Source organism: Cucurbita pepo, chromosome 9 (assembly GCF_057944985.1).
Source record: "Cucurbita pepo subsp. pepo isolate OVF chromosome 9, ASM5794498v1, whole genome shotgun sequence".
NCBI lineage: Eukaryota > Viridiplantae > Streptophyta > Magnoliopsida > Cucurbitales > Cucurbitaceae > Cucurbita > Cucurbita pepo.
In genome coordinates this window covers 5,415,102-5,439,174 of record NC_141806.1, presented here as the reverse complement: position 1 = coordinate 5,439,174, position 24,073 = coordinate 5,415,102, and the positions used below count along the sequence as shown (strand labels likewise).

The window sequence follows — 24,073 nt, the reverse complement described above, 5'->3', positions numbered from 1 at the left end:
TTAAAATTTGTTTTAGTTGGATTAATTTAATTATTATTATTTTAGTATTAAATATAATAACCCTAAATTTTAACTAACCTAAAGTTGCTACCATCTTTATAACATAACCGGTAAAATAATCATTTAAAAGTATTTTATAAAACAATGTCACGAACTTACATGAGTATCTTCATAAAATAATGTCAAGGACTTACATGTTTAAATAATAATCTTTAAATCAATTCGACAAAAATGTTAAAATAAATAAAAATAAAACATTAAAGCCTTATACTAACTTAAAGTCTACAAAATTAAATACGACTACCTTACGTATGTGTCATGGTCTTTAATTGTGATGTTGCCGTCGGCGGTACAAGGATGCTTTACCTTTACCTGAAATATAAATGTAGCACATAACTTGAAGATCCTCACTATTAGAGTTAGTAAATGCAAACACATGCAACTCATGATTTTAAACCTATCGTTAAAATCATCATAGAGGTGACCTTCAGTTCGAACAAAAATGGAAGTGTAGTACTTCCCTACACATAACCCACACATGCGAGCGTAAGTCCACCAGGTGGTTTGCACCCCCTTGTTCTCATCATAGTCGGGCTAGTTGTCTGTAGCCAAACGTCTGGAGGTCAGCAAACCTTCGAATATCATGCAAGGCACGAGGATGATGATGATCATCATCATAGTGTACGTGTCTGTATTCATCATCATAATTGATCAAAGTGTAAATTCCATTTCATCATCATCACATCACAGTGTACACGAGTTGCAGTGATTATGACAAAAAGGTCAAGAAAAAATAGTTAGAAATCTAACTTCTCTTCACTCCTTTGTTAAAAGAAAGGGAGTAGAAAAGCACTAGCCCTGAGGTTATCCATTTCTATCCTTTCCTGTACCTAAAGATAATTCATGGTTACTTCTCAAGAATATAACAAGGTATAGAGATATTAGCTTTCTTGTGATTTAACTGGAAACCCCTCAATCCACCTTTCTTGGATGCTTGCCCTAATTTCAATCTCTTGCACACTGAATAAAGTAACTGAGAAGAAAGAAGATATGTCAGATTTTGTCAGGAACACAGCTAATTGATCAATATAATAAAGTTAAACGTAGGGCCTATCATAATTTTTTTACCCCTAATTAAATCAAAACAAAACTTGTGCCTATCCATTTGAAATGAAGGTTTTTTAAAATGGTAAATTGTGTAGAGATACTCTACAACATACATGGCATCTTTCATTCTCACACCAGCAGTATTACAACCTGCATCAATATACTTCAATGGCTTAGCCAATTTAGAAGAGCAGAACAAATGGTAACAAGTGTACAATTGGGATATGTTTCCCTCAAAAAAATGTGTGGGAGCAGCTCAAACAAATAAAAGTCTAATCTTAATTCGAACCTGGCCCGCCCTCTGCTACTAGCTCCAGGAAGGGCATCAAGCGAGGGAATTGCTATAACCTGCAGCTCTGTTGTTATCTCTGTCCATCAGAAGCTACTGCACTGAATGAATTATACACATTTTGCATATCCAAGTTTTTCTGAACCTAAGTAATCACCAGTAACACTATGCTGATTGAAGTCTTCGGTCTTCAGCAATAACTTGAACTGACAACAAAATGAACGTACACCTACTTCTATTTCTTGACTTTATGAATAGCACTTGAGCCACTGCAGACCATTTGCTTCGGTTTTCCCTTCAAGTTGTAAAACTAATCTTAATATCATCTGTACACTAACAACAATAGGATATGTCAGAGAACTGCACTAAATAACTAAATGTTCTCGACATCCTTTTTTATCATAGGATTTGTCCTCACAAACTTGAGCTGAGAAAGATAATTGCTCCCAGCAAAATCATGCAATGAACGATGAGCTCGTGGCCCTTCATAATCAAGCTTGTCAAAGTCTTCCTTCATTAACCTTTTGCACTCATCAGTATCCTTCATTTGAAAGGGGAACAACAAATCAAGAAGAGAAAAGAGTAAATTGTGAGGCTTAAAGCATTAAAAGGAACCGCAAAAACTTGCAAGACGTGGAATGTTTCATAATAATCAATCATTTAAGGAGAAAAAACAACTATAGAATGCGCAAAAAAGAGTTAGAGAGGTATCAAGGATTAGAGAAGACAAGATAATGGACTTGATATGTAATATATACTGGAGTCAGGATTTTTTCCTTTTTTTTTTTTCATACCAAGGCAGATAAGGAAGTTAACTCTTACAAATGTAAGATTTTTTTTTATTGAACCCCACTGGCAAGGTAAATACCTTGAACATATTCAATAGAAAAATCCCCGATCAGCTGTTAGGATTCCCCTAACAAGAAAACACAAAACAGAACTATATTGCAATACCAAAGAGAAATTACAATATCAATAGCCTTTTGGGGGGCTATCCTATAAAACACCGACATTTGTAAAATGGCCAAATGTAAGTGTCGGGCACCGATACACTCTGACACGTTGTCGACACATGTTTGACACGTTTTGCATGTGCATGTTTTAATTATTTTCTTAATTTTCCGACGGGGACATGCTTAGGCACAGTTGGGACATGCAAAGACAACTAAAATACATCACGTAAAAACTCCCAAGATTTAAATTTTTTATGGCCGTGTAAAAGAAAGCCCAGTACCCAATTAAAGCCAAGTCCACTACACATATAAGCCTTAAAATATTACGGTTTCTTTCCATCGTCTTCCAAACCTTCAATTCAAGATGCATCCACGACACACACACACACACACAAAATAAAAATAAAATAAAAAGCTTCTTAGCCACTCATCAACAACGACAACTGACGACCATTGCCAGTTGTCATCAACCACTAGCGACCACCAGTGTCGAGGACAAAGAAGGGGGGAATACATAGTTTGTACAAGGTTTGTGTTTGATTCTACGTTGTATGGATATTGTTGATGTTGTTTGTATAAGACTTATTGGATATTGTTGATGTTGTTTTTTAATTGTTATCTTTTTAGTGAATTGTACGGATGTTCCTAGATGTTTAAAAGTAGAATTTTCCGTTAAATATATTAAATATTCATCACATGTCAAGATATACACATATATATAAATAATAGTAATAACAATAAATAATGTATCTTATGTGTCGTATCCTACTTTTTTGAAAATCGATGTGTTGTCATGCATGTGTTCGTGTATGTGTCGTGTCAGCATGTCTGTTCCTGTGCTTCTAAGGGCTATCTCAAAGTCTCACATTAGATGATCCCAAAGTAATTGTTGGTTGTAAATATGTTAATGAGTTGTAAAATCATTGAATGATTTTATTTTATTCTTGTCGTGATCCTTTCCTTTTACGTATTCCATCTTTCTCCTGTATAAGTAACTACATATCTTACAATTAATATTTTTGGAATATAAACATTTTATTCCATTCAAATCTATATCCAAAGGAGGATCACTACTACTGCTAGTATTTCAAAAACATATACCTGCCGAAACTGTACCATTTGCTGCTCAATTGTTTCACGCATTACCAAGGTTTCAACATGAATAGGACGAATAGCACCCATCCGATGAGCACGACTAATAACTTGTTCCTCCATGCTAAAAAAGCATAATTGAGCGAGTTACTATAATTGAAAAAAAATCATATATACTGAGTAGTTAAAAAGGAAAAATAGTAAAGCATGGATAAAATGGATTAGTTATTAATGCTTTATCTTCTGAGCAATCAGAGCAACGGCATATAAGTATTGATCTATTAGTCGGATTAAAAGTTCAAAATGCATGATGAACTAGAAAGATATGGGAAGGAAACCAAGATAGTATGAAAGGAAGGATGGAAAAAATATCATGAATTAGCCTGCCCCTCATATAGCATTCACATCTTCCAAATGAAAGCTAGAATAAATTACAATCTTTTAGACTAGGCGTAGGTTTTGTGTACATATTTTGACACAGCCACTCATGCCAAAGGGTTGACTAGCATTCAGCTTTTTTGCATATGACAGATTTTATGTTGGGATTTGCAGATTTAACTTCCCCACAAAAAATATTACATCCTGTTTTAGTCACCGACTTTATACATATATGATATATACTTTTTTTTTTTTTTTTTTTTTTTTTTTTTTTTTTCTTGTGGCAGGAACAACAATTTCATATCAATTCACTCTAGAGCTTTAGGAGCTTATGCTTAAGACATAATGGACTACACAAAGAGACAATATCATGCAACATCATACCTATCCAAGACACCATCCTAATCTACTATGTGCCCCTTGTTAAACTTATTTTCATTTTGCAAGGCAAACTCAGATTGCTAGGGGAGGCTTCCTTCGGGAAGGTCTGGATTCAGAGAAAAGGTCTTACTACTTACGCAGGTAACATTTTTTTTATGGAACAAGCGCTGTGGTCTATAATTTATTGGAAACAAAAAGGGTGGCTAATGAATCTAATTCTTCGTAGTACAAACTGATGTGTCAATAGATGGGTCGCTAAAAATCCTCAGTTGGTAGCATAAATAACAGCATGAGGAAACTCAACCAAGTAATTTAAGACCTATCTTTCAATGAAACCTCACTTCTAATGGTTGCTTCAAAGTTCAACACATGGACTCAACTAATCTTTCCTCCCATTGACCACATTTTCATTTAGCAAAACAGATTTGTCTACTCTTGAATTACAAAGAGGGACACACGCCCACTCAACTCTCTCTCAAACGGGTTGTCTTTTCTCTTAAGTTTGAAAAGTCTTGGTTTTCCTATATGAAGGGTTGTAGACTTGGAGTGACAGGACTCCCTACAGGAGGATGGATGGTAAGGCTTCTCTCTCATCAAAAATTCAGAGCCGCCAAGAGCATCTATGATGGTGTAGAATTAGTTATCCTTTATTGTACAGTCCTGTAGGAAGGTTTAAGGGACATATCATCCATCAAACGACTTGAATCTAAGATGTTTTGTATTACCTTCTGTCCCAGATTGGCTCCATTAGAAAGACGTGAGTTACAAAGCTCAAATCAAGACCCAATGCAGCACTTCCATCCATCAAAAGCGCCATGCAGCTTGAATCATGCTGGAACATGGTCAATGACTTCATCTGCAAAGGTGAAACAGCATCGATTTACACCAGCATAATACCTATATGTCAACACACGTGTGAAAATTATAGAACTGAAGGACATACCTTATTACTAGCATGCATTGGACTATACATCCCAGCAAATTTGATGCCGGCAATGGCTAACTGGCCAAAGAGAAATGGTGTGAAGTACAGATCGTTGTAGAAAATTCCTGGAATTAAAAAGATAAAAAAAAACTACCTGTTGTTCAATGACGTGTATATGCTCAAGAAATTGAGAGAAAATAAGAACTTTCTCCCTGACTACTTCATGATCTGAAGCGATGGTTCTTGAGTGGTCAATTTCCTGGAGTAATGTATCATCTTTGGGAAATGAAGAAGGAGGGATCAAAGCAATCTTATCATTTGCTTCGCCTAAAGCTTTCAATCTCTGAATGAGATATGCAACTTTACTACTGGACGTTGATTGCCAATCAGGATCCCAGTCATCCTGTAAATATCACACACCCTGATCAGATTTTGATCAAGTTAGAAAGCAAATATTTACAAGTAACTATTTCTCATAGTCAGCCTACTTGCTTATATGATGGTTGCAACTCAATCAGGTCTATGGCGACAGGCCACTTTGGGTTGGGATTTTCAGGCCGAGCTAAGGTTTCAAGAGTCTGCATCACATATAACTTACCACATCCAGGGAAAGTGCACCCCTCACTATCCAAAGCAACACAATCAAGGCACAAAAGATGCCTACAAGGTGCAATCACAGGTAACCGACACCATTCCCCACACCTATATATGTGAAAGCATTTTTTGATTAGTAAAATAAAACATTGTGAAAGAGTCACATGCAAAGTGAAATAATACCTAGCACAGTTCCCACCATAAACGAGATTATATTTTATAAACGAATACTCTTGTGACATAGGATCCAAACCATCATCAACAAGAATATCCATGGTTTCTTGAATATCTTCACCAGCTTCTGTAACTTTAATATGTCCTGCCACACAGCAAGATAGTCTGATGTTCTTGATTGTTGTACTTCGAAATTTCCATTGTTTTGGATTCAGTAAACTTTCAACATGGGAAGGATCATTCCAGTCTGCCATTAATATATTACGCCGCACCGTAACTACAAGCTCATTGTAAGTCCGAGCATGCTCTTCTGTAAAATTTAGGTATGTTACTTTCTTGATGCAAGGTGGGATTGATAGCAAATCTGCCTTTCTTGCACTGATCATACACCTACGAAGTAAGTTCAACAAAAGTAACCTTCCTTCCTCCATCTCTGCTTCAAAGGGTCTGAGAATACCAGCCTCCCATGACTTATGATTCTGACCATAGGCTTCTTCATGAAGAAACCTAAGTAATGGTTGAAGATGTGAAAGCTGACTATTAGGTGTGTTAGGAGTTGGAGTTCCTGTTAGTATCCAGCGATTTGAAGATACCAATGAAATAGCCATTTGCAACTTGTTTGTCAAGTTAAGACTAGAGCCAAGGGTGTGTCCTTCATCTAAAATGACCCTATGCCAATGCACTTGCATTAATATACTTCTCTTCCGTGGTCCCCATTCTGCACTTAACCGACTAAATGTGGTGATAACAACATCATAATCCCATGCTAAACAATGTGCAGATGGTTTTTTATGATCAGTCCATACATAAACCATTAACTGACCAGGTCTGACATGTTTTTGGATTTGAGTCTTCCAGTGATCAACTAGATTTGATGGAACAACGATAAGGGTTGCTCTTGATAAATATAACCTAACTGAATCTAGTGGAGCACTCAATGCAGATCTCAAAGCAGCAACATCAAATGCCAAGTTGTGAAGATTATGCGGATAGTACCATCTGATAGTGCCTTTTTCCATTTTCCTTACTAAACCAAATGCTTCAAATATTTGATGAAAACCTCGGGCATCACCACCAGGAACTACAGAAGATGTTAATATAGGACTTCTTAAACCAGTTCTTTCCATTTCTGAAACTTTTTCAGCGGTAAGACTAGAAAGCCAATTCAAGGCTCTCTTTGTTCCAGAATTTATCAGTGCACTGTTTTCCTTGAGCACACTGGTGAAGAACGAAATATTCTTCTCCTCTCCTCCAGAAGTTTCTTTGCTGTAGAATCCTGGAATATTAGTAATTGGACGGCATTGGTCATAAGACTCTTCTGGAACACTGCAACTTTGGTAAAAAGGATCAGTATTCATACTACAAAACCAAGCTGCACTAGCATCAGATGCAGAAGTTTCTGCAAGCTTCCGCCACTTGTGACAAGCATCACACTGAACCCATGTGTCCTTATATTCAAGTTTATCTGCTGCGGTCATCCCAGGAACCTCAAAGTTGCTTGTGAATCCATTCAACACATCATCTCTCTTTGTCCCAGCAGCAAACTTCCTTGTCCACGTCCTGGTTGACTTTTTACCAGTATTTGGTTCTTTGGAAAGGCTAGACACTCCTTCATATGTGAACAGAAGATTTCTCTTGACAGTACTCAAGCTTCTAGTGCATCGAACCATATGAACATCTTTTGCATAGTCTGCAGATGATGGAGACCTCAGATCATTGCCAGCACATAAATCATTAGTTGCTGTATGTCTGTCAACCAAGGCTGTCAGCCTTGCCCTTTTAGGTGTATGAAATGCTAAGTTCTCAAATCCTTTCAGAGAACTAAAATCCATAGCTTCCTTCACCAGGCAATGGTTGCTGCTAGAACTATTTTTACTGCTAACCTCATAGTAACCACATTTGCGATTGCCATTATGTGTGCACCAAATAATTTTTACTCCAGCTGGTGGTTCTGCTATTGTCCCCTGAGTCTTTAAGATAAGGGACAGAGCAGTTATTGTCTTTCCTAAGCCAGGTTCATCACAAAAAAGCCCCCCACGAAAGTCAGAGATAGCTGGGGCCCCCCCAGTCACTATTTCACCAGTAACAGTATTTATGTGGAAAGATAAACCATCTTCTGCTGAAAAAGGTACATATAAAGGATGGTAAAACACTTCAACATTCCTCTCACGGTGTAACATCCATTCAACAGCTGCCTGTTGATGAGGATACAATTTTAGTTTCATGCATGGCATGATTGATGAAGCTAAGGATTTCAGATGGCGGCAAGTTGAGGCAACCCGAATAAGATCCAAGGGGCAAAGAGCTTTCAGTATATTAATTAGAATGTCATCTGATATGTCCCAAATACCTGATTGAGTATGATCATCCTCTGGTTTCATTCTTGTATGGTCAGATTTGCTTGACTTAACAATACTAGGTAAGCTCCTAAATATTTCATGAAGTTCAAAAAGCCTTTTATTTGGAGAACCTTCAGAACTAGTGTGCAATTTGCAATTGTGGACATGACATTCTGCGAGATTCCACACGCTCTTCCTAACCGTGTCTGCATCTCGCAAATAGTCTTCTCCAACAATTATAGAGCTTCTCTCTTGCCATTCACAGCTGAAATTATATAACAATAAACTTAAAACATTTCGTATAAAACCAAATTACATTAAAAATAAAAATAAAAGAATAAGATTGCTAAAAGAAATATAGACCTCCTCTCTCTCCATTTACAGCTGCAAATACATACCACCATAAACTTTGTGTGAAACAAAGTCCATTAAAACCAAAGCTATTAAAAGAATTAGGAGTAGTAGATCCCACTTAACAGAGGAAAAAACAAACAAATAAGAACAAATGCACAGCTACAGATTACAACTTAAACCCAATCTTGTAAAACTAAAAACAAAGTCATATTTTTGAACTGTTTGGTCTCTAAAACAAATAAGGTGCCAAAACAATTATTCAAAAATAAATAAGGGACTAAACCATCAAGCACTTTCGAGCTCATATTTAAAGAGATCCTTTCAAGAACTCAAACACTAGGGCAATATCCATGGACCCTATCTCCTTTAAATTTAAGAACTTTTCATAATAATACCACTCATTTATAAGTACCTTTGGAATCGGTTCAAGCATGAAAGAAGGTCTGGTTTCTCCATCATATAAAGGCTACAAGAATATTAGAGAGTGGAACAAATTGTTTCTTTGGGTCTCAATAGAAAGGAGCCGTTGATAGAGAAGATTAATATGAAATAAAATTGGAAGAAGAATTTTTTTTTTTTTTTTTTCTTTTACCAAATAAGAACTGTGAAGCCGGAGTAGATGGAGATGAAAGCTCGAAATAACCAAAAACTTTACTTTTTTCACCTATATCAGCATGTGCTGTCTATACCTTTTATGAGGGGATTATATGGCTTTGTGGAAAAGTTACAACCCATATCAGCCTTCTAAGCACTTTCAAGTAGCTATATAATGCATAAAGATTTCTTGATTGGTAGATGAAAAAAATGTCATTTATGTTTGGTTTTAAGTTCACATATTCTAGTTCTTTGGTAGGACAAAGATTTTTGGAACGTTAATCTGATTATTCAAAAAAAGAAACAAAAGCAGTAGCCAGTCAAAGTCCTCGCTAACAGTTACAAATAAGTTGTGTCGATGAAAGTCACTGAAAAATGCTAATCCGAGTTCTAATCCAACCCTAAAAAAATTGAATAAAACTAAAGCAATCCATCACCTTAAATGCCGAAATAGCGCACCAGCAACCGTCTTAGATCTTGGAAACTGCCAACCAGACCACAATTCAATGGGAAGATGAACATCAACCAACAACACAACCCTGGCCTCCTCATAGACACCAATGTCAACGAAAATCACCTGCGCGTCAATCTTCAAACACTTCTGCACTGCCAGAGCGTGAATTTGATGCACAGCGCTCATACTGCCATTAACCATCCCCATCCTATTCGTCCTCTTCTTCCTCGAGCTCCTACTTCCCCTCCCAGAAACCTCCCGCTTCGGAGTAAAATCTCCCGTCTCCATCGAACCAGTTCCATCCCCGCCTACCATCCCCCCACATTGCTCGGAATCTTGACGCGAAACCCCGCCCTTCGATAGCGGTTTGGGGATTACCTCGATCGGAGAAAGAACGACACCGTTTTCTGAAGTGAAATAAACATCAGAACTCTCATCGGAAACATAACAACGCGTACCTGGACGTAGAGCATTCGCCAGTTCGGATTGCGGTGAAGGGACGGCCAAAACCACACACAAGAAGCCGCAGAGCTTGTAGTCAGAGAAGTCGTGGTCGTCCATTGGAGGAGCTTGGATTGAAGTAATTCCGGAGATTGAGTGAACGAAGATTGGAGATTGCTAGAGAGTAGAGCAGGGGCATACATTGCTCGGAGCGAAGACCGCCATAAGAGCGGTTTTCAAAGCTTCTGCAGCAGCCTTTTGTTTTCACTTTCCCTTTCCCTTTCCCTTCCCCTTCCCCTTCCCTGAATTTCACTGGGTATGGACGTGGGCCCGCTCTGGAAACTGGATAATAATAATATATTATTTTTTTTTTATGTTTAATAACTTTAATTACATATTTTTACCTTATTGTCTTGTAATAGATTATTATTATTATTATTATTATTATTATTATTATTATTATTTTGTTAAGGGTTGAATTAGATAATAAATCAGAACATTTAATTTATAACTCTGACTACATTTATGAAATGATGAATTAAACGAGAGGTGGTTAATGTTATTTCAATTACATTTAATTAAGATTTATAATTTAATTTCCTTTTTGAAAAATTATATTTTTTTAGACACACCTAATTGTTTGGATATTAAGAAATTCAATATGGCCCCTTTCTACTTCTTCTTTATTGGGCGTTCACAGTGATTAGTTGTCGACCTTTTTTCTGAACAGGTAAGTTTCTCGGTCACGGTTTGATTCGTTTCTTCCTATTCTTTGCTACTTTTTCTTCTGTTCTACTTCTTCTTCATCGGGCTTTGACAGCGATCGATCGTCGACCTTTTCTCTCACCATGTAAGTTTCTCTGTCACAGTTTAATTTGTTTCTTCGTGTTCTTTGCTGCTTTTGTTGAGGATTGTTGGGAGGGAGTACCACGTTGACTAATTTAGAGAATGATCATAGGTTTATAAGTAACGAATACATCTCCATTCGTATGAGGCCTTTTGGGAAGCCCATAGTAAAGTTAACAGCTTTTTCTTCTGTTTTGCTTCTTCTTCATTGGGCATTCACAGCGATCGATCATCGAATTTTTCTCTCATCAGGTAAGTTTCTCTGTCACGGTTTGATTCGTTTCTTCGTGTTCTTTGCTGCTTTTTCTTCTGGTCTGCTTCTTCTTCATCGGGCATGACCTTTTCTCTTGTGTTTGCTACTTTTTCTTATGCTCTAAACTTTTCTCGTGTTTTCTACCTTTTCTTCTACTCTACTTCTTCTTCATCGGGCGTGACCTTTTCTCTTGTGAGTTAATAAGCTTGACTTAGGAAAAGAAGCTATTAACCTAAAACAATTTTAGTATAATTGTTTAGTATTTATTGACTTGAATAAGTCTAGGGAAATTGTTATTCTTTTGTTGAGAAGAATGATTAGTAGTTGTTTAACTTGAGAATAAAGTTTAGCAAACTAGTTATGCTTTCTCCACTATAAATACTCATGAGATATGATATTTTCGCAATAAAAGAGAATTGAAAAGCATAAGTGCTCAAGGTTCCTTGTTCCAAAAGATCTCTCACCTCAAGTTGTTCTTCTTGCTTCAATTGTTTGTTTCGACATATTTTGATTGTGGGTCATTTCCAACATTTGGTATCAAAGCTAGGATGCCGAAACAAATACCGTCACCATACAAAGTTTCTGGAGGAGATGTGACAGCAATAAGGAGCAGAAGGAAAGGGAGTGTAACGCCCCAGTACCCGTTACTCACGAAGAGTAACTACGTAGCATGGTCAATAAAGATGCGTGTTAACTTACAGGCACAGGGCATGTGGGATGCCATCAAGCATGGTGATAAAGTTGAGGAGCGTAATGACAGGATGGCTCTTGCCGCCATCTACCAAACAGTCCTAGAGGACGTTCTTCTCATGTTGGCAGAGAAGGACTCTACAATGGCATCATGGAAGAAGCTGCAAAATGCATGTAGGTGAGGAACGTGTTAAGGAAGCAAAGGTGCAGACCTTGAAGGGCTGGTCCAGCAAGAATCCTACCAAGATCTTGAAAGATATGAAAGATCTCCCTCCAAGCCGTACATACGACTTTCAAAAATTTGGTTTTTTGAGTGAGTTCGAGGCTATCCACATGAAGGACGGTAAGTCAATAGATGACTTTACCATGAAGTTGACGAGATCGTCAGTGACATCCATTCATTAGGCAAAGTGATGGAGGGGATCTCTGTCGTTAGGAAGTTCCTTCGAGCTGTTCCCTCAAGATTCATGCAGATTGTTACCTCCATCGAGTAGTTCGATAACCTCAAGAACATGCGGTTAAGGAAGTCGTTGATCGTCTTAAGGTTCATGAGGAGAGACTTCATGGCTACGAAGACAAAGAGGAGGAGAAATACCTCACAAACTCATGAAAATGCCAACTCTTGAAAGGACAAGAGTATGGTCAAGTGTTACTCTTGTGGAAAATACGGGCATTATACGGCAGAGTGCCGCAACAAGGAGCGCGATGAGGAGGTAAACCTCATGTTCTCGGATGATGAAGAGTCCACAGTGATGTTGACCCTGGAAATGCCCAATTTGTTGATGCTAAATGAAGATAAGGTTATGGCGAACCCCTTCACAGACAGAGAAGACCAAGTGGAGACCAGCATGTGGTACCTAGACAACGAAGCGAGCAACCACATGACTGGAGATCGAGCAAAGTTTAAGAAACTTGATGAAAAGTTCATTGGAAACATAAAGCTTTGCGACGGATCAATTGTACCAAACTCTGGTAAAAGATCTATCTTGTTCCAGTGTAAGAATGGTGATCAACGTCTATTGACCAAGGTGTATTACATCCCAAGTTTGAAGAGCAATATTATTAGCCTTGGTCAAATGACAGAAGAAGGTCGCATAGTAGAGATAGTCAACCCGTTCCTCAAGATATACGAACAAAACAAAACTCTGTTGATGAAGGTAAAACGATTGTGAAACCACCGGGTCAGAAGAAAAAGGAATCGAAAAATAAATCCAAGAAGCAACTAGAGGTTGCTTCAATTAGCAAAGTGCAACCTACATGTCGATTAGACTTATCATCTCAACCAAGGAGACCTAGAAGAAGACCATCAGAGCATAAGAAAAATGAGACTTCAAACTTGTCAGGTCAACCAAAGAAACCTAGAGACAGGCTTAAAAAGAAGGTTGAACACAGAGGAGTACGTTACAAGAATTTTTTACATGTAAGCCTGATGATACATTCTCTGCACATAAGAGGAGTGGAAGAAATTGTATGTTGCAAAATTAAAATTTCTTCTGAAGAAGACAAAGTTGACTAGAGACCAAGCAAAGTTGAAACTAGAGAGCAACGTGCAGACATTCTTACCTAGAGCCTAGCAAGGGTTAAATTTGTAGACATGCGGGAGTTGCTCGAAGTGAAGAGTATGGAGCAAAGTCAAGCATACGAAGGAGAATGTGAGTTAATAAGCTTGACTTAGTGTAACGACCCAAAATTTTCTACTTAATTTAAAGTCGTTATTGTATACATATCATGAACATTGAATGCGGAAATACTTCATTTAAACTTTCATAAAACATAAGCTTCAGCTTAAAACACAGCCATGGACTACCCTATGCCTGTGCCATGGTCTCGAGTTGCGATGTCATTGTCAGCCGTGCATGAATGTCTTGCCTTAACCTAAAAAATGTAGTAGCACATTACTTGAGTATTTAAAGAAATACTCAGTAAGTAACCTCACTATTGGGGTTAAATACAAAAACATGGGAATGCAATGACGGGACCTATCCTTTCAATCCATTTTCCTATGATACTATCCTAACGGGTAACTTGGATATGTACCATATACTCTACACACAACCCATATGTGTGAGTATGGACTCACCAGTTAATTCGCACACTGTTGGGCCACTTTCCTTGTCGGGCTAGCATACTCTAGGAGCTCTTTAGGCTAGACACCCGTTAGAACTAGTAACCGTCACGGCAACATTAGGTTAAACATAATGATCGTTCTCCTACCTGACCATCGCAACATTATGATAAACATAATAATCGTTCTCTTGTTTGGTCGTCGCAGCATTATGATAACCATAATGATTGTTTTCCTACCTCGTAACGTGTGTCCGTACTATTGTAAAAGGTTAGAGGTATCCCCCAATGCATGAGCACACAATAATGCATAAGGTCCCAATTTTTTCATTTTCATTATCATTTAATACAACCTCGCTAGCGTTCCGTACATATCATATTGTTTTTCATATCATTTCACATATCGTTTATCATATCTTTCATGCATACGCCGGGGTTGTATTTCATGCTAATTCGTCGTTTTGCATGTCAATCATATCATATCATTCAAATTACATAAATATATCATATCTTAACATTCCATGCTTACAGACATAACAATTTTCATCATATAGATATCATACCATAACATATCGCATCACAATATTGCATATCATAAACATGTCAATTTATCACATATCTCGTACCATAAAATATCTCATATCATATCATAACATATATATATATATATATATATATATATATATATATATATATATATATATATATATCCGTCATTCATATGTCATATCATAATCATATCATATTGTAAACATTTCATGGTCATATCGCTCCCTAACTTATCATGACCTTAACATTCTTACACATATCAAAGTCATCTCGTTACATGAACATACTTTAGTCATATCGTTACAGGAACATATCCTAATGCTATCGTTCTATCAATCTATCATAATCCTATCTCTTTCTACCCATAACCTACCCATATTCTTTTATCAATCGATCGTGACCATATCGTTTTTATCAATCTCTCATATTCATAACACTTCGATACGTATCCTAACCTTAATGTTTCATGAACATATCTGACTCCTATCATTACATTACGTTTAGTGCATCCTTCTCATATCTTATCTCAAACATATCATTAAACACCTCATATCATAAGTGTTATCATACAATTCACATATTATAACATATACATATTATATCATAAGCAGGTGACAACACGTGACAGAGAGATTTCAGAAATTTTGGAGCTCCTAACACACAGAAAAGCTAGCTCGGAAAGACACGCATCATCTATTGTAATACCTGAAGAAAGAGAAATAGAAATAGAAATAGAAAAGGAAAAAAAAAAAAAAAAAGAAGGAAAAGTCGAGAGAGGGGCAAATAGGTAATTTTGCCCCTCCAACCATCTAAGGGGTCCAAATGAAACCCCATCCAGGGTCCTGCAAAAGAGAAATAGTGAGAGAAAGGGGTAGAGAGAACCTAGAGAGAGGAGAAAGGATGAACCGCCGGAAGACTCACCGAAAACTACCGTCGGAGTCTATTCCGATGAAGATTATGATGCAAGGAGGTGAAGATCATGATGCAGGGAGACTTTCTTGGAAGGAAAAAGAGAATGTGGGTGGCTGGAGTTCCATTTTTCATCAGGAAATCGGAAAACCCGCAAGGTAAGGATCTTGAACGTTTTCTCAGATCTACAGTTTTTCTTTGTGAATCAAGATCTGAAATCTTGATATATTCATCTAGGAACAACTCTATGCGTGATCTGTGAAGAAGTTTGGCCAAGACCTCAACCCGAAGGCGGAGATCCGAGAGTCATCCGAGAACGGTGAGCAAACTTTCGACGTTCTTAACTCGTTCGGTAGTCAAGCAAAAATTACAAAAAAAAAATACTAGGACGTAGCCCGTAACACGATCTAAAACTTTGCCGAAGGAATCATGTCAATCCAATCTACGGATCGAAAGATATGAAAATCGGAAAAGAGGACTGTGTTTCGGTTTTCAGAAGGGCAGAGAAGAAAGAAGAAAGAAAGAAAGAAACAAAAAAAAAAAAAAGAGTCGGCCGGCAAGCGGTTTTCAGAAGGACACGCGTCGACCATCCGCTGGAGCGCAGCTCCAGCGAGGCGTCGACACGTGTCGCCAGCAAGCCGGGCCAAACCGCAATGCGAGCCGAGGCGACCGGATCGGCCCGGACCGGCCAACCTGCGACTACACAGAAGCGGGCGCGCGTGGCAGGCGCGCGTGCAGCCAACGACTGGCGCCTTCCCGTGCTCGTGACCACGCACTCCCAGCGCGCGTGGGACGGCCAATTTGGCCCGGTTGCTTTTTGTTTGCCCGATTTTTGTCCCGGTTCCAGTTCTAATACTATTTTTACGTGAATAGGGACCTAATTTAAATAAATTAGTATTTTTGGACACCTCACGGGCAAAGAAACACTAGCAAAAAGAGCACGCGTCAACCAGGTAAGTCACCACCCGGTATTTAGGAAGAAATACTTGTAGGATTCGCTTGGATTGCATGCATTCTAGTAGTTCTACTTCAGATTAGCTCTCCAGGTAAATTATTTGTCAAAGTATCTGATATGATTGTATTGGGTGAATTACATGAGTGTTGCTGTATGCTTTATGCTTCCGCTGTATGTATGCATGCATTTAATTTATGTTGGAATTGTGTATTATGTGTTCCGGGTGCTTGATGGACGAATTCGCCCCATTGAGCCCGAGCTTCGTGCTCTGGGTGCTTGATGGAGGTCATCACCCCGTTGAGCCGGTATGCGTAGTTTGCATAAATTAATAGTACAATGTTAGAAAACGATTGCATGCACACTCTGTTATTTGTAGGGCCCATTTCTATGATAAGCTTAGGGAATTATTGTTAGGAGCGATATGTCGCTCCAGCCAGATTTAATTTTCCCCTAGGAACTTAGCGGTTTACCACGGCAAGAGGGTACCTTGGAGTGTTCATAGATTGCTAGCGTGAGAACGGTATCTATATCTTCGTGGGAGGACCAAGGGTCCCTGATCAGTCCTTACTGCTCTTGGCCATTTCGCATGGGAAATGTGTCCCCACGTCGTACAGCCCATTAGCTGCATGGGAACGGGTTGGGTCGCGCCCCCCATAGGGGGACTATATGGGCGTAGGGGTATTCAGCACACCCCTAGGCTAGATACCATGTAATCCCAGATAGCCATGTAGAGGTAGCACCTTATAGAGAGATACCGACCACATTAGCTAGGCGTAAGGAACCTCTAGGCGTTTAGTGAAAGGACGATGAGCCGCTGAAACCCAAGGGGCAAGCCCCAAGGGACTAAGATTAGAACCAGACGTCCTAAAACCGAGTAGAAAACCGTGAGAATTCTGTTAAATTAAGATGCGAAGAGAGCCTACAAGTAGGTGGCTTACTGAGTATAATTTTTATACTCATTCCTTTCTACTTTTTTTGTCAGGTGCCGGTCGAGGTGGAGAAGCGTTTTCGAGCTGTGCGGTCACAGAGGGGGTCGTTCCGGAGCGTCAGTCCCTTTTCGGTCTTTTGGAGTCTTTTGCGAATTTCTTTTATATTTGTATTTTATTTTCTTTTTGTAAACTTAAATCTTCTTTTTATTTTATTTTCTTTTTGTTTGTTTTCGATTTCATCTTTTTAGTCACGATTCAGTTTTTCGAAGCCTCGAAAATCGGGTCGTGACATCTATGTAAGTATCCACACGAACTTTAGGCAAGTAATACTTGTAGGAGTCGCTAAAACGTGTTAGCATGCAAACATTTCTTACCTTAGGTGGTTAAATAATGCATGCTAAGGACTTTGGAAAGAAGTTTTTGGATGAATATGTACTATATGTATGTTATGGTAAAATTACCGTTATGCCTCTAAATTGAATATTTCGAGAACCATATTAATTTATATATTAAACTAGGAATAAAATATGAACGAGTGCGGTATGCATGTTGGTCCGTGTATTGAGCAAGGCTACACATAAACCATGGTTTATTACTATATATATTTTAAAAGAGAAATATGTTTACACTCAATCAAATTACACATTTTTTTTTTCAAAACAATTTCAGTATAATTAATTTATGAAATTTTAATAATATAAATAAAGAATTTTATTTATTTAACTTATTTAAATAAAATAAAATAAAATAAAAAGCATAATTTTTTTCTTCATTTTATCTAACTAATCTTTAAAATAATTTAGAAAAATCTAATAATATGTTTTAAAATCTCATGCATACATATTCGCTATAGATTAATAATATGTTTTTAAACTAAATTAATAATAATAATAATAAATAACTTATACAAAATTAAAATCGAAGATAAATGTTTATAACAACTACATTTATAACGGAGAATTAAGAATAAACAAATTTAAACTTATTTAAATTTAAAATTCATATAACATATTATGTCCTCCTCTCACAGATAGTAAACTATTGTCGAAGAAAGTAGCACAAAAGTCCCCTGGAGGCCCTTTTATTGGAATAGGTTTGACTCGGTGAGTTTTGATATTGTAAAAAATCAATTTTCCTTCTTTGGTCTGCATTAAAAGTTCATCCGAACTCACGACCAACAATGACTTCTCAATTTCAAATGTAGGATAAATTGTCAACACCTTTGACCATGAAAGAACATCATGTTCATCCTTCTTCATCTCCCAAATGTATAAGTCTTTTCCATTCTCGGTTATTCGATGGTGAAATATAACAATGTTTCCATTCAAAATCCCAATAGTTATACACGTGTCATGCTCATTCGCTACACAGTCCGGTACTGAAATTTCATCAAAAACTTCTTCGCTCATGTCGAACGATTGTATAATATTACTTCCTCTTATTTTTCGTGACCACCAATAATATGTTCCTTCATGATACATATCAAAAGAAAATATAGACATTACACGCCCACAAACAGGGGATTCAATTTCTCTCCATCTATCTTTCCTTAGATCATAAATTTCCACTCTTGTTGGACCAGTTTCATCATATATGTGCACAAATTCTACAACCCTAACCACTTTGAAATCCCTAGATTTAGAATCGTATCCGAATCCAATAGCATTTGAGCCGGAATAATTAAATTCACAGACAGATTCAGTATAGTGAAGAATCGACGGAGGGAGTTTACGAAACTCTCTGGTCGTCAGATTAAAGAGGAAAACATCTTTATGGAGCGATAGACAAACCAAGCCATGAGAATGACCACAAATCTTGGAAAATGGAGTATCTTTACCAGATAGAAAGTCGAAATCGATAATAGATATAGATCGATCGAGGTCATGAGAAAACTTGAGAATAGAGTATATATGTTTACATGATCTAAAATCGCGAATGATGTGCTTGAGAAGAATAGACTTATGTTGAAGAGAACAATTTGTAGGATCGTTGATCAGAGCGTACCAGGATTTGCAAACTAACTTGAATGAGGATAAAGTTTTTAGCGGAAGCCTCGATAGAATCATGATTAACAATTCGGTAGGGAGATTTTTTAGAGTTGCCATTAGAGACTCTCGGAAAGAATTTCAAATAATGTGTATTTTTAGAAATAAACTAAGAGACGAACAAAATGGTGAAACCATGAGGTCTTGATGTATTATTTATATATATTTATTAACCATATTGGCACCAAAATAATATCCCTATCAAATCTATTTTTAACATATAGTTAATGTAACAACTGTAAGAACCAAAAAAAAAAAAAAAAAAAAAAAAAAAAAAAAAAAATCTTTCCTAAATAAATATGCCAACACTTATGAGTACTTCCTTTCATGTAAAAAAAATAGAAAATAATTATTTCTTTTTTATAAAAACAAACCGAAAAAGCTATATGATGATGTGATGATATTATATGATGACGTGATTATGTTAAATAATGATATGATGATGTGATGGTGCATGATAACAAGATAATGTAAGACGTATGATGATGAAATGACTTAATATGATGATGTTCCATATTAAGATGATGTGCATGTATTAAATGTCACAATGCGTTGTGACGATGAATTTTCAAAGACACAACCCTAGTTAATGTTAATGATGATGAATATATGAAGGTCAATGCGTGCATGTTACTTAGAATAATGTGTGAATGATGTACATGGTTGTGTCATGAGGATGATTTAAAGATGAAAACTAGAGGGATCTCATGCATTGTGTGTTCATATATATGGGGATACTTTCCCATTTATGATGATAAGTACGAACGCGCATACTATGATGATGATAATCATGCGTCGCATGACACTCGAGATCTGCTGATGTAACGATCCTAAATTTTCTAGTTAACCTAAGGTCGCTATAGTACATATAACATGAACATTTAACGCATAATTTCTCTATTAACTCTTTATAATAACATCAACATTAAACAAAACAATACATATGAAACATCCTATATTAACCTATATACGGTAACTATACTACTAAATGAAAATATAATTCAACTTATACCAACCTATACTACTAAAATTAAATGCGAATCTATCCTATGCATGTGTCATAGTCTCGGGATTGCAATGCCTCCGTCAGCTTTATAGGGGCGCCTTGCCTTCATCTAAAAAATGTAGCAACACGAGCCTTGAGTATTTAAAATACTCAGTATGCGACATAAAATGGAAAGATTTAGGGACCTCATGCATTATTGTGTGCTCATGCATCAGGGGATACCCCTATTCCTTCACGATAGTATGGACGCGTACACTACTAGGAGGAGAATGATCATTATGTTTGACATAATATTGCGGTGATGGCCGCTACTTCTAATGGGTGTTTGGCATCGAGAGCTACCAGAGAATGCTCGCCCGACAAGAAAGGGGCCCAGGAGGTGTACGAACCGACTGGTAAATCCATACTCGCACGTGTGAGTCGTGTGTAGGAAATTAATTACACATCCAAGTTGCCCGTTAGGATAACCACACTAGGAAAAAAAGACTGTGATGATGGGTCCCATGCACAAGTTTCTTCCATTTTAGTTGTTCTTTTTTTTCTAGTTGTAAAGGTTTTCTTTTTTCTTTGCTGCAACTATAAGGGTTGGTTGAGAAGAGATAAACAGTTCAAACTAATATTTTTTTAAATGAATTATTTAATCATTTTTAATTATTATTTGGCTATTACTTATTAAAAAATTATTTTTTCATGGATTAAAGAGTGTCAATCTGAATGTAGTTCAATAGATAAGACATCTATTTAATCGACATAATTTTAAAAAATTGACTCTTTTATATTTTGGAACTAAAAAAAAATAACCGTGAGCCAAAACAAAAATCTCCAAACGAAAAAAATTAATATATAATTTCATATATTCACATTATGGAATTATCTTAAAAACAACATTATAGGATAAAATGATTAGTGATCCTTCTTCTAAAATGGTCATATCTTGCACGCGTGTGCGCGTGTGCCTGCTTGCGAGTGTGTGTGCCTGTGTCTGTGCGCGTACCTGTGTGTGTTTGTGTGTGCGCGCGTACCTGTGTGTGTTTGTGTGTGCACGGGTCGCGTGTGGGGAAGAAAGAAAAATAATTGTGAAGGTTAAAGAAAACAGAAATGGTAAAAGATTGAGTATCATTTTTTAGTGTCATAAGAGTGCGTGTGTCTAATAAGGGATTAAGAAGAAAGAAAAAATGATTGTGAAGGTAAAGAAAAACCGAAATGGTAAAATATTGAGTACCATTTTTTAGTGTAATAAGAGTACGGGATGAAAGGAAGTTAAGGGACCGTCGTCATGCCTAATTAATTATTATGCATGTTTAGCTAAGCATTTTAACGCTATACCATCTTAAGGTGTTGTTAAATGGATGGAGTGCTATCATATACCTTTGTATCGGCTAAGTTCATGAGTTGGTGGAAATAAGCGAACTCAAACCGATGACATCCGCCACAGGATAAACCATCGCCTCTCAAGCCCCCGACTGATTCTACCATAGCGGTCGTGTAATGGCCCAAGTCCACTGCTAACAAATATCGTCCTCTTTGGCCTTCCCCTCAAGGCTTTAAAACGCGTCTTTTAGAGTTACATAGTGGAACTAGTACTCCTCTCTAGATAATGTCCTCTATGGGCTTTCCCTTCTGGACTTCTGCTTCTGGGCTTCCCCTTATGGGTTTTCCATTACGCGTCTGCTTGTAAAGGTTTCCACACCCTCTCTATCCATTTTAAGTCTTTTTGTTTAAATCTAATATTTATATTATTATTGCATTATAATCTGTAGTTAGTTGAAATTTATTATAAAAAAAAAAAAAAAAAAAAAAAAAATCTTTTGAGATTTGTGTATGAATATGCATGGATGAGAATGACACGTTTACAAGTATTAAGACAAGAGCCACTTAAACTGAGTTGGGCACTTCCGGGAAACGGACAATCTATGAGAGTAACTCCATTTTTATCAAAAGCATAATACGATTTCGTGCAATTGATTGTTTCTAATTCTCCTATTGATGTTGCAGCGGAGGTCTGGCTTCTTTCCTATTGCAGCTTGAATGGCACCTTCGATGACATGATATTGGTGGGATATGCTACCGGTCGGGCTGAGCCTGGCGGTTTTTAGAATGGCTAGAAGGTCGTAGTTGGGATTGGTACGAATGTTCAAAGTTGTTTGGAAATATTGAACCTGATTAAAAACGGACTCCGAACATGTTCCATGTTTATTCCATTCGTATCTCCAAAAGCCTCGGTTGTTTTTGCTTATCAGGTCCAGCCAATATTGGTTCAGAAGTGGTTCAAGTGCAAGAAATGCCTGAACAAAAAAACCACTTACAACATGATCTAAAGAATAGTGGTTATTTTGAAGGATATGGTATTACCCATTCTTAAAAATTAAAAAAAAAAAATTAAAAAAATTAATAATTTTTTTTTAAAGCATTATATTAAAACGAATGATATTCAATAATTTCTTTAAATTTAAAATGGATTTATAAAATTTTAAAATTATAACTCCATATTTAACTTCATATATACAAATTCATGATTTTATATGTCGAGACTATTTAAGAACATGGTTTTCGAATTATATGTTGGAGAAATGGGAAAAAGACTAAAAAAAATGTCGTAGGTCAACAAGAAAAAATGGACAATAAATGGCGAGAGTTATATGGTTTTAAGTGGAGAAAAAAAAAATGCTCATTTTCTATATCGTAGTATATGGTACCGTATTGGTTGAATTAAATGTTGATCCTTTGCAAACAAGTATGACATTAGAGAAGTTGCTCGGCCAAAGACCATGAATAGTGAACTTGTTTGAAGGTGGATTAAGGCACGGGGCACCTGTGCATTCAGCCAGTGGCCATTGTTGAACTATTTGAAAGTATTCAAACTGTCCATTCACAAACAAGATCAAACTCGAGAGGAAGAGCACGAAAAGATGAATATGAGCCATGATAGATGGAGCGAGAATAACAAGAAAGAAAGGTATATAGAATATTGAAATTGTGAAAGTGAAATGATAATATATATAGAAAAATGAAGAGAATAGTAGAATTAATTCGTATATATTGATTTTGTAATGGCTCAGACTCATCGCTCGCCGATATTGTCTTCTTTGAGTTTTTATTTTTGGGTTCTCTCAAAGCTTTAAAACGTTTATGCTATGAAAATGTTTCCACCATCTTATAAAGGGTGTTTCGTTCTCATTCCCAACCAATGTGTAATGACCCAAAATTTTTTATTTAATTTAAGTTCGCTAGTATATATATATCATATGATACGATTCAATTAGGGTCTTACCCCCACATGATATGCGTACACTATGTGGAGATACTTTCTGTATGTATCAAATTCTACTTACGCATAAATAATTTTATTTAAGATTGTATTGAATAGCTATGAATTGTGGATAAATAATTTTTTTAAAAACTCTACAGCCCAACTCCAAAATAAAGAGTTAAATTGGGTTGTGAAAATTTTCGGGTTGGATTCAGTTACCAATCTAACCAATAGGAACTTTTGAGTTGGTCGAAGAAATTTTTTTTTCAACTCAATCCCATTTGAATAGGAATGTTGCTTGAACGTTTGTTAGGGTAAGTTATATATTAGATTTTCCTTTTTTTTAAAAAAAATTTTAATTTAGTTCTCATTATTTAAATTTTTGTTAAAAATTAAATACGAAGAACAATTTACGTGATGAAGAATCACTACAACAAGGGGAGTAAGATTCGGATCATCTGGTTGATCGAATATCTTAAGCCAAGAATAATTGTTTGAGATT

The 24,073-nt window shown here is 36.7% G+C and overlaps 3 protein-coding genes and 1 pseudogene across 8 annotated transcripts; 1 reads left to right on the top strand and 3 right to left on the bottom strand.

Annotated features, from left to right (window-relative positions):
• Nucleotides 1–707: 707 nt before the first annotated feature.
• On the bottom strand, nt 708–10,374 carry LOC111803485 (F-box protein At3g54460). 6 transcript variants are annotated; one of them, XR_015422454.1, is made up of 10 exons: nt 9,618–10,373; nt 5,903–8,497; nt 5,614–5,827; nt 5,280–5,528; nt 5,144–5,203; nt 4,926–5,056; nt 3,451–3,565; nt 1,397–1,937; nt 1,221–1,257; nt 708–1,033 (listed from the first exon to the last, which is right to left on the bottom strand). XR_015422454.1 is itself a non-coding variant. In XM_023687912.2 (8 exons), exons 1-8 carry the CDS (start codon nt 10,193–10,195, stop codon nt 1,770–1,772), a joined length of 4,110 nt encoding a protein of 1,369 aa, XP_023543680.2. In that variant the 5' UTR covers nt 10,196–10,373; the 3' UTR covers nt 708–1,769. The 6 variants fall into 6 exon arrangements, 2 of the variants coding, with proteins under 2 accessions (XP_023543680.2, XP_023543681.2); XR_015422452.1 differs by having other exon boundaries at nt 1,221–1,937; XR_015422453.1 differs by having other exon boundaries at nt 708–1,257.
• A 2,128-nt stretch (nt 10,375–12,502) lies between these two features.
• On the top strand, nt 12,503–13,036 carry LOC147791155 (uncharacterized). The gene has a single exon (XM_087126964.1). The coding sequence runs from the start codon at nt 12,503–12,505 to the stop codon at nt 13,034–13,036; it is 534 nt and encodes a 177-aa protein (XP_086983090.1).
• A 5,226-nt stretch (nt 13,037–18,262) lies between these two features.
• Nucleotides 18,263–19,375, bottom strand: LOC147791154 (F-box protein CPR1-like). The gene has a single exon (XM_087126963.1). The coding sequence runs from the start codon at nt 19,373–19,375 to the stop codon at nt 18,263–18,265; it is 1,113 nt and encodes a 370-aa protein (XP_086983089.1).
• A 1,803-nt stretch (nt 19,376–21,178) lies between these two features.
• Nucleotides 21,179–23,245, bottom strand: LOC147791153 (ribonuclease MC pseudogene; annotated as a pseudogene).
• Between the last annotated feature and the right edge of the window lie 828 nt (nt 23,246–24,073).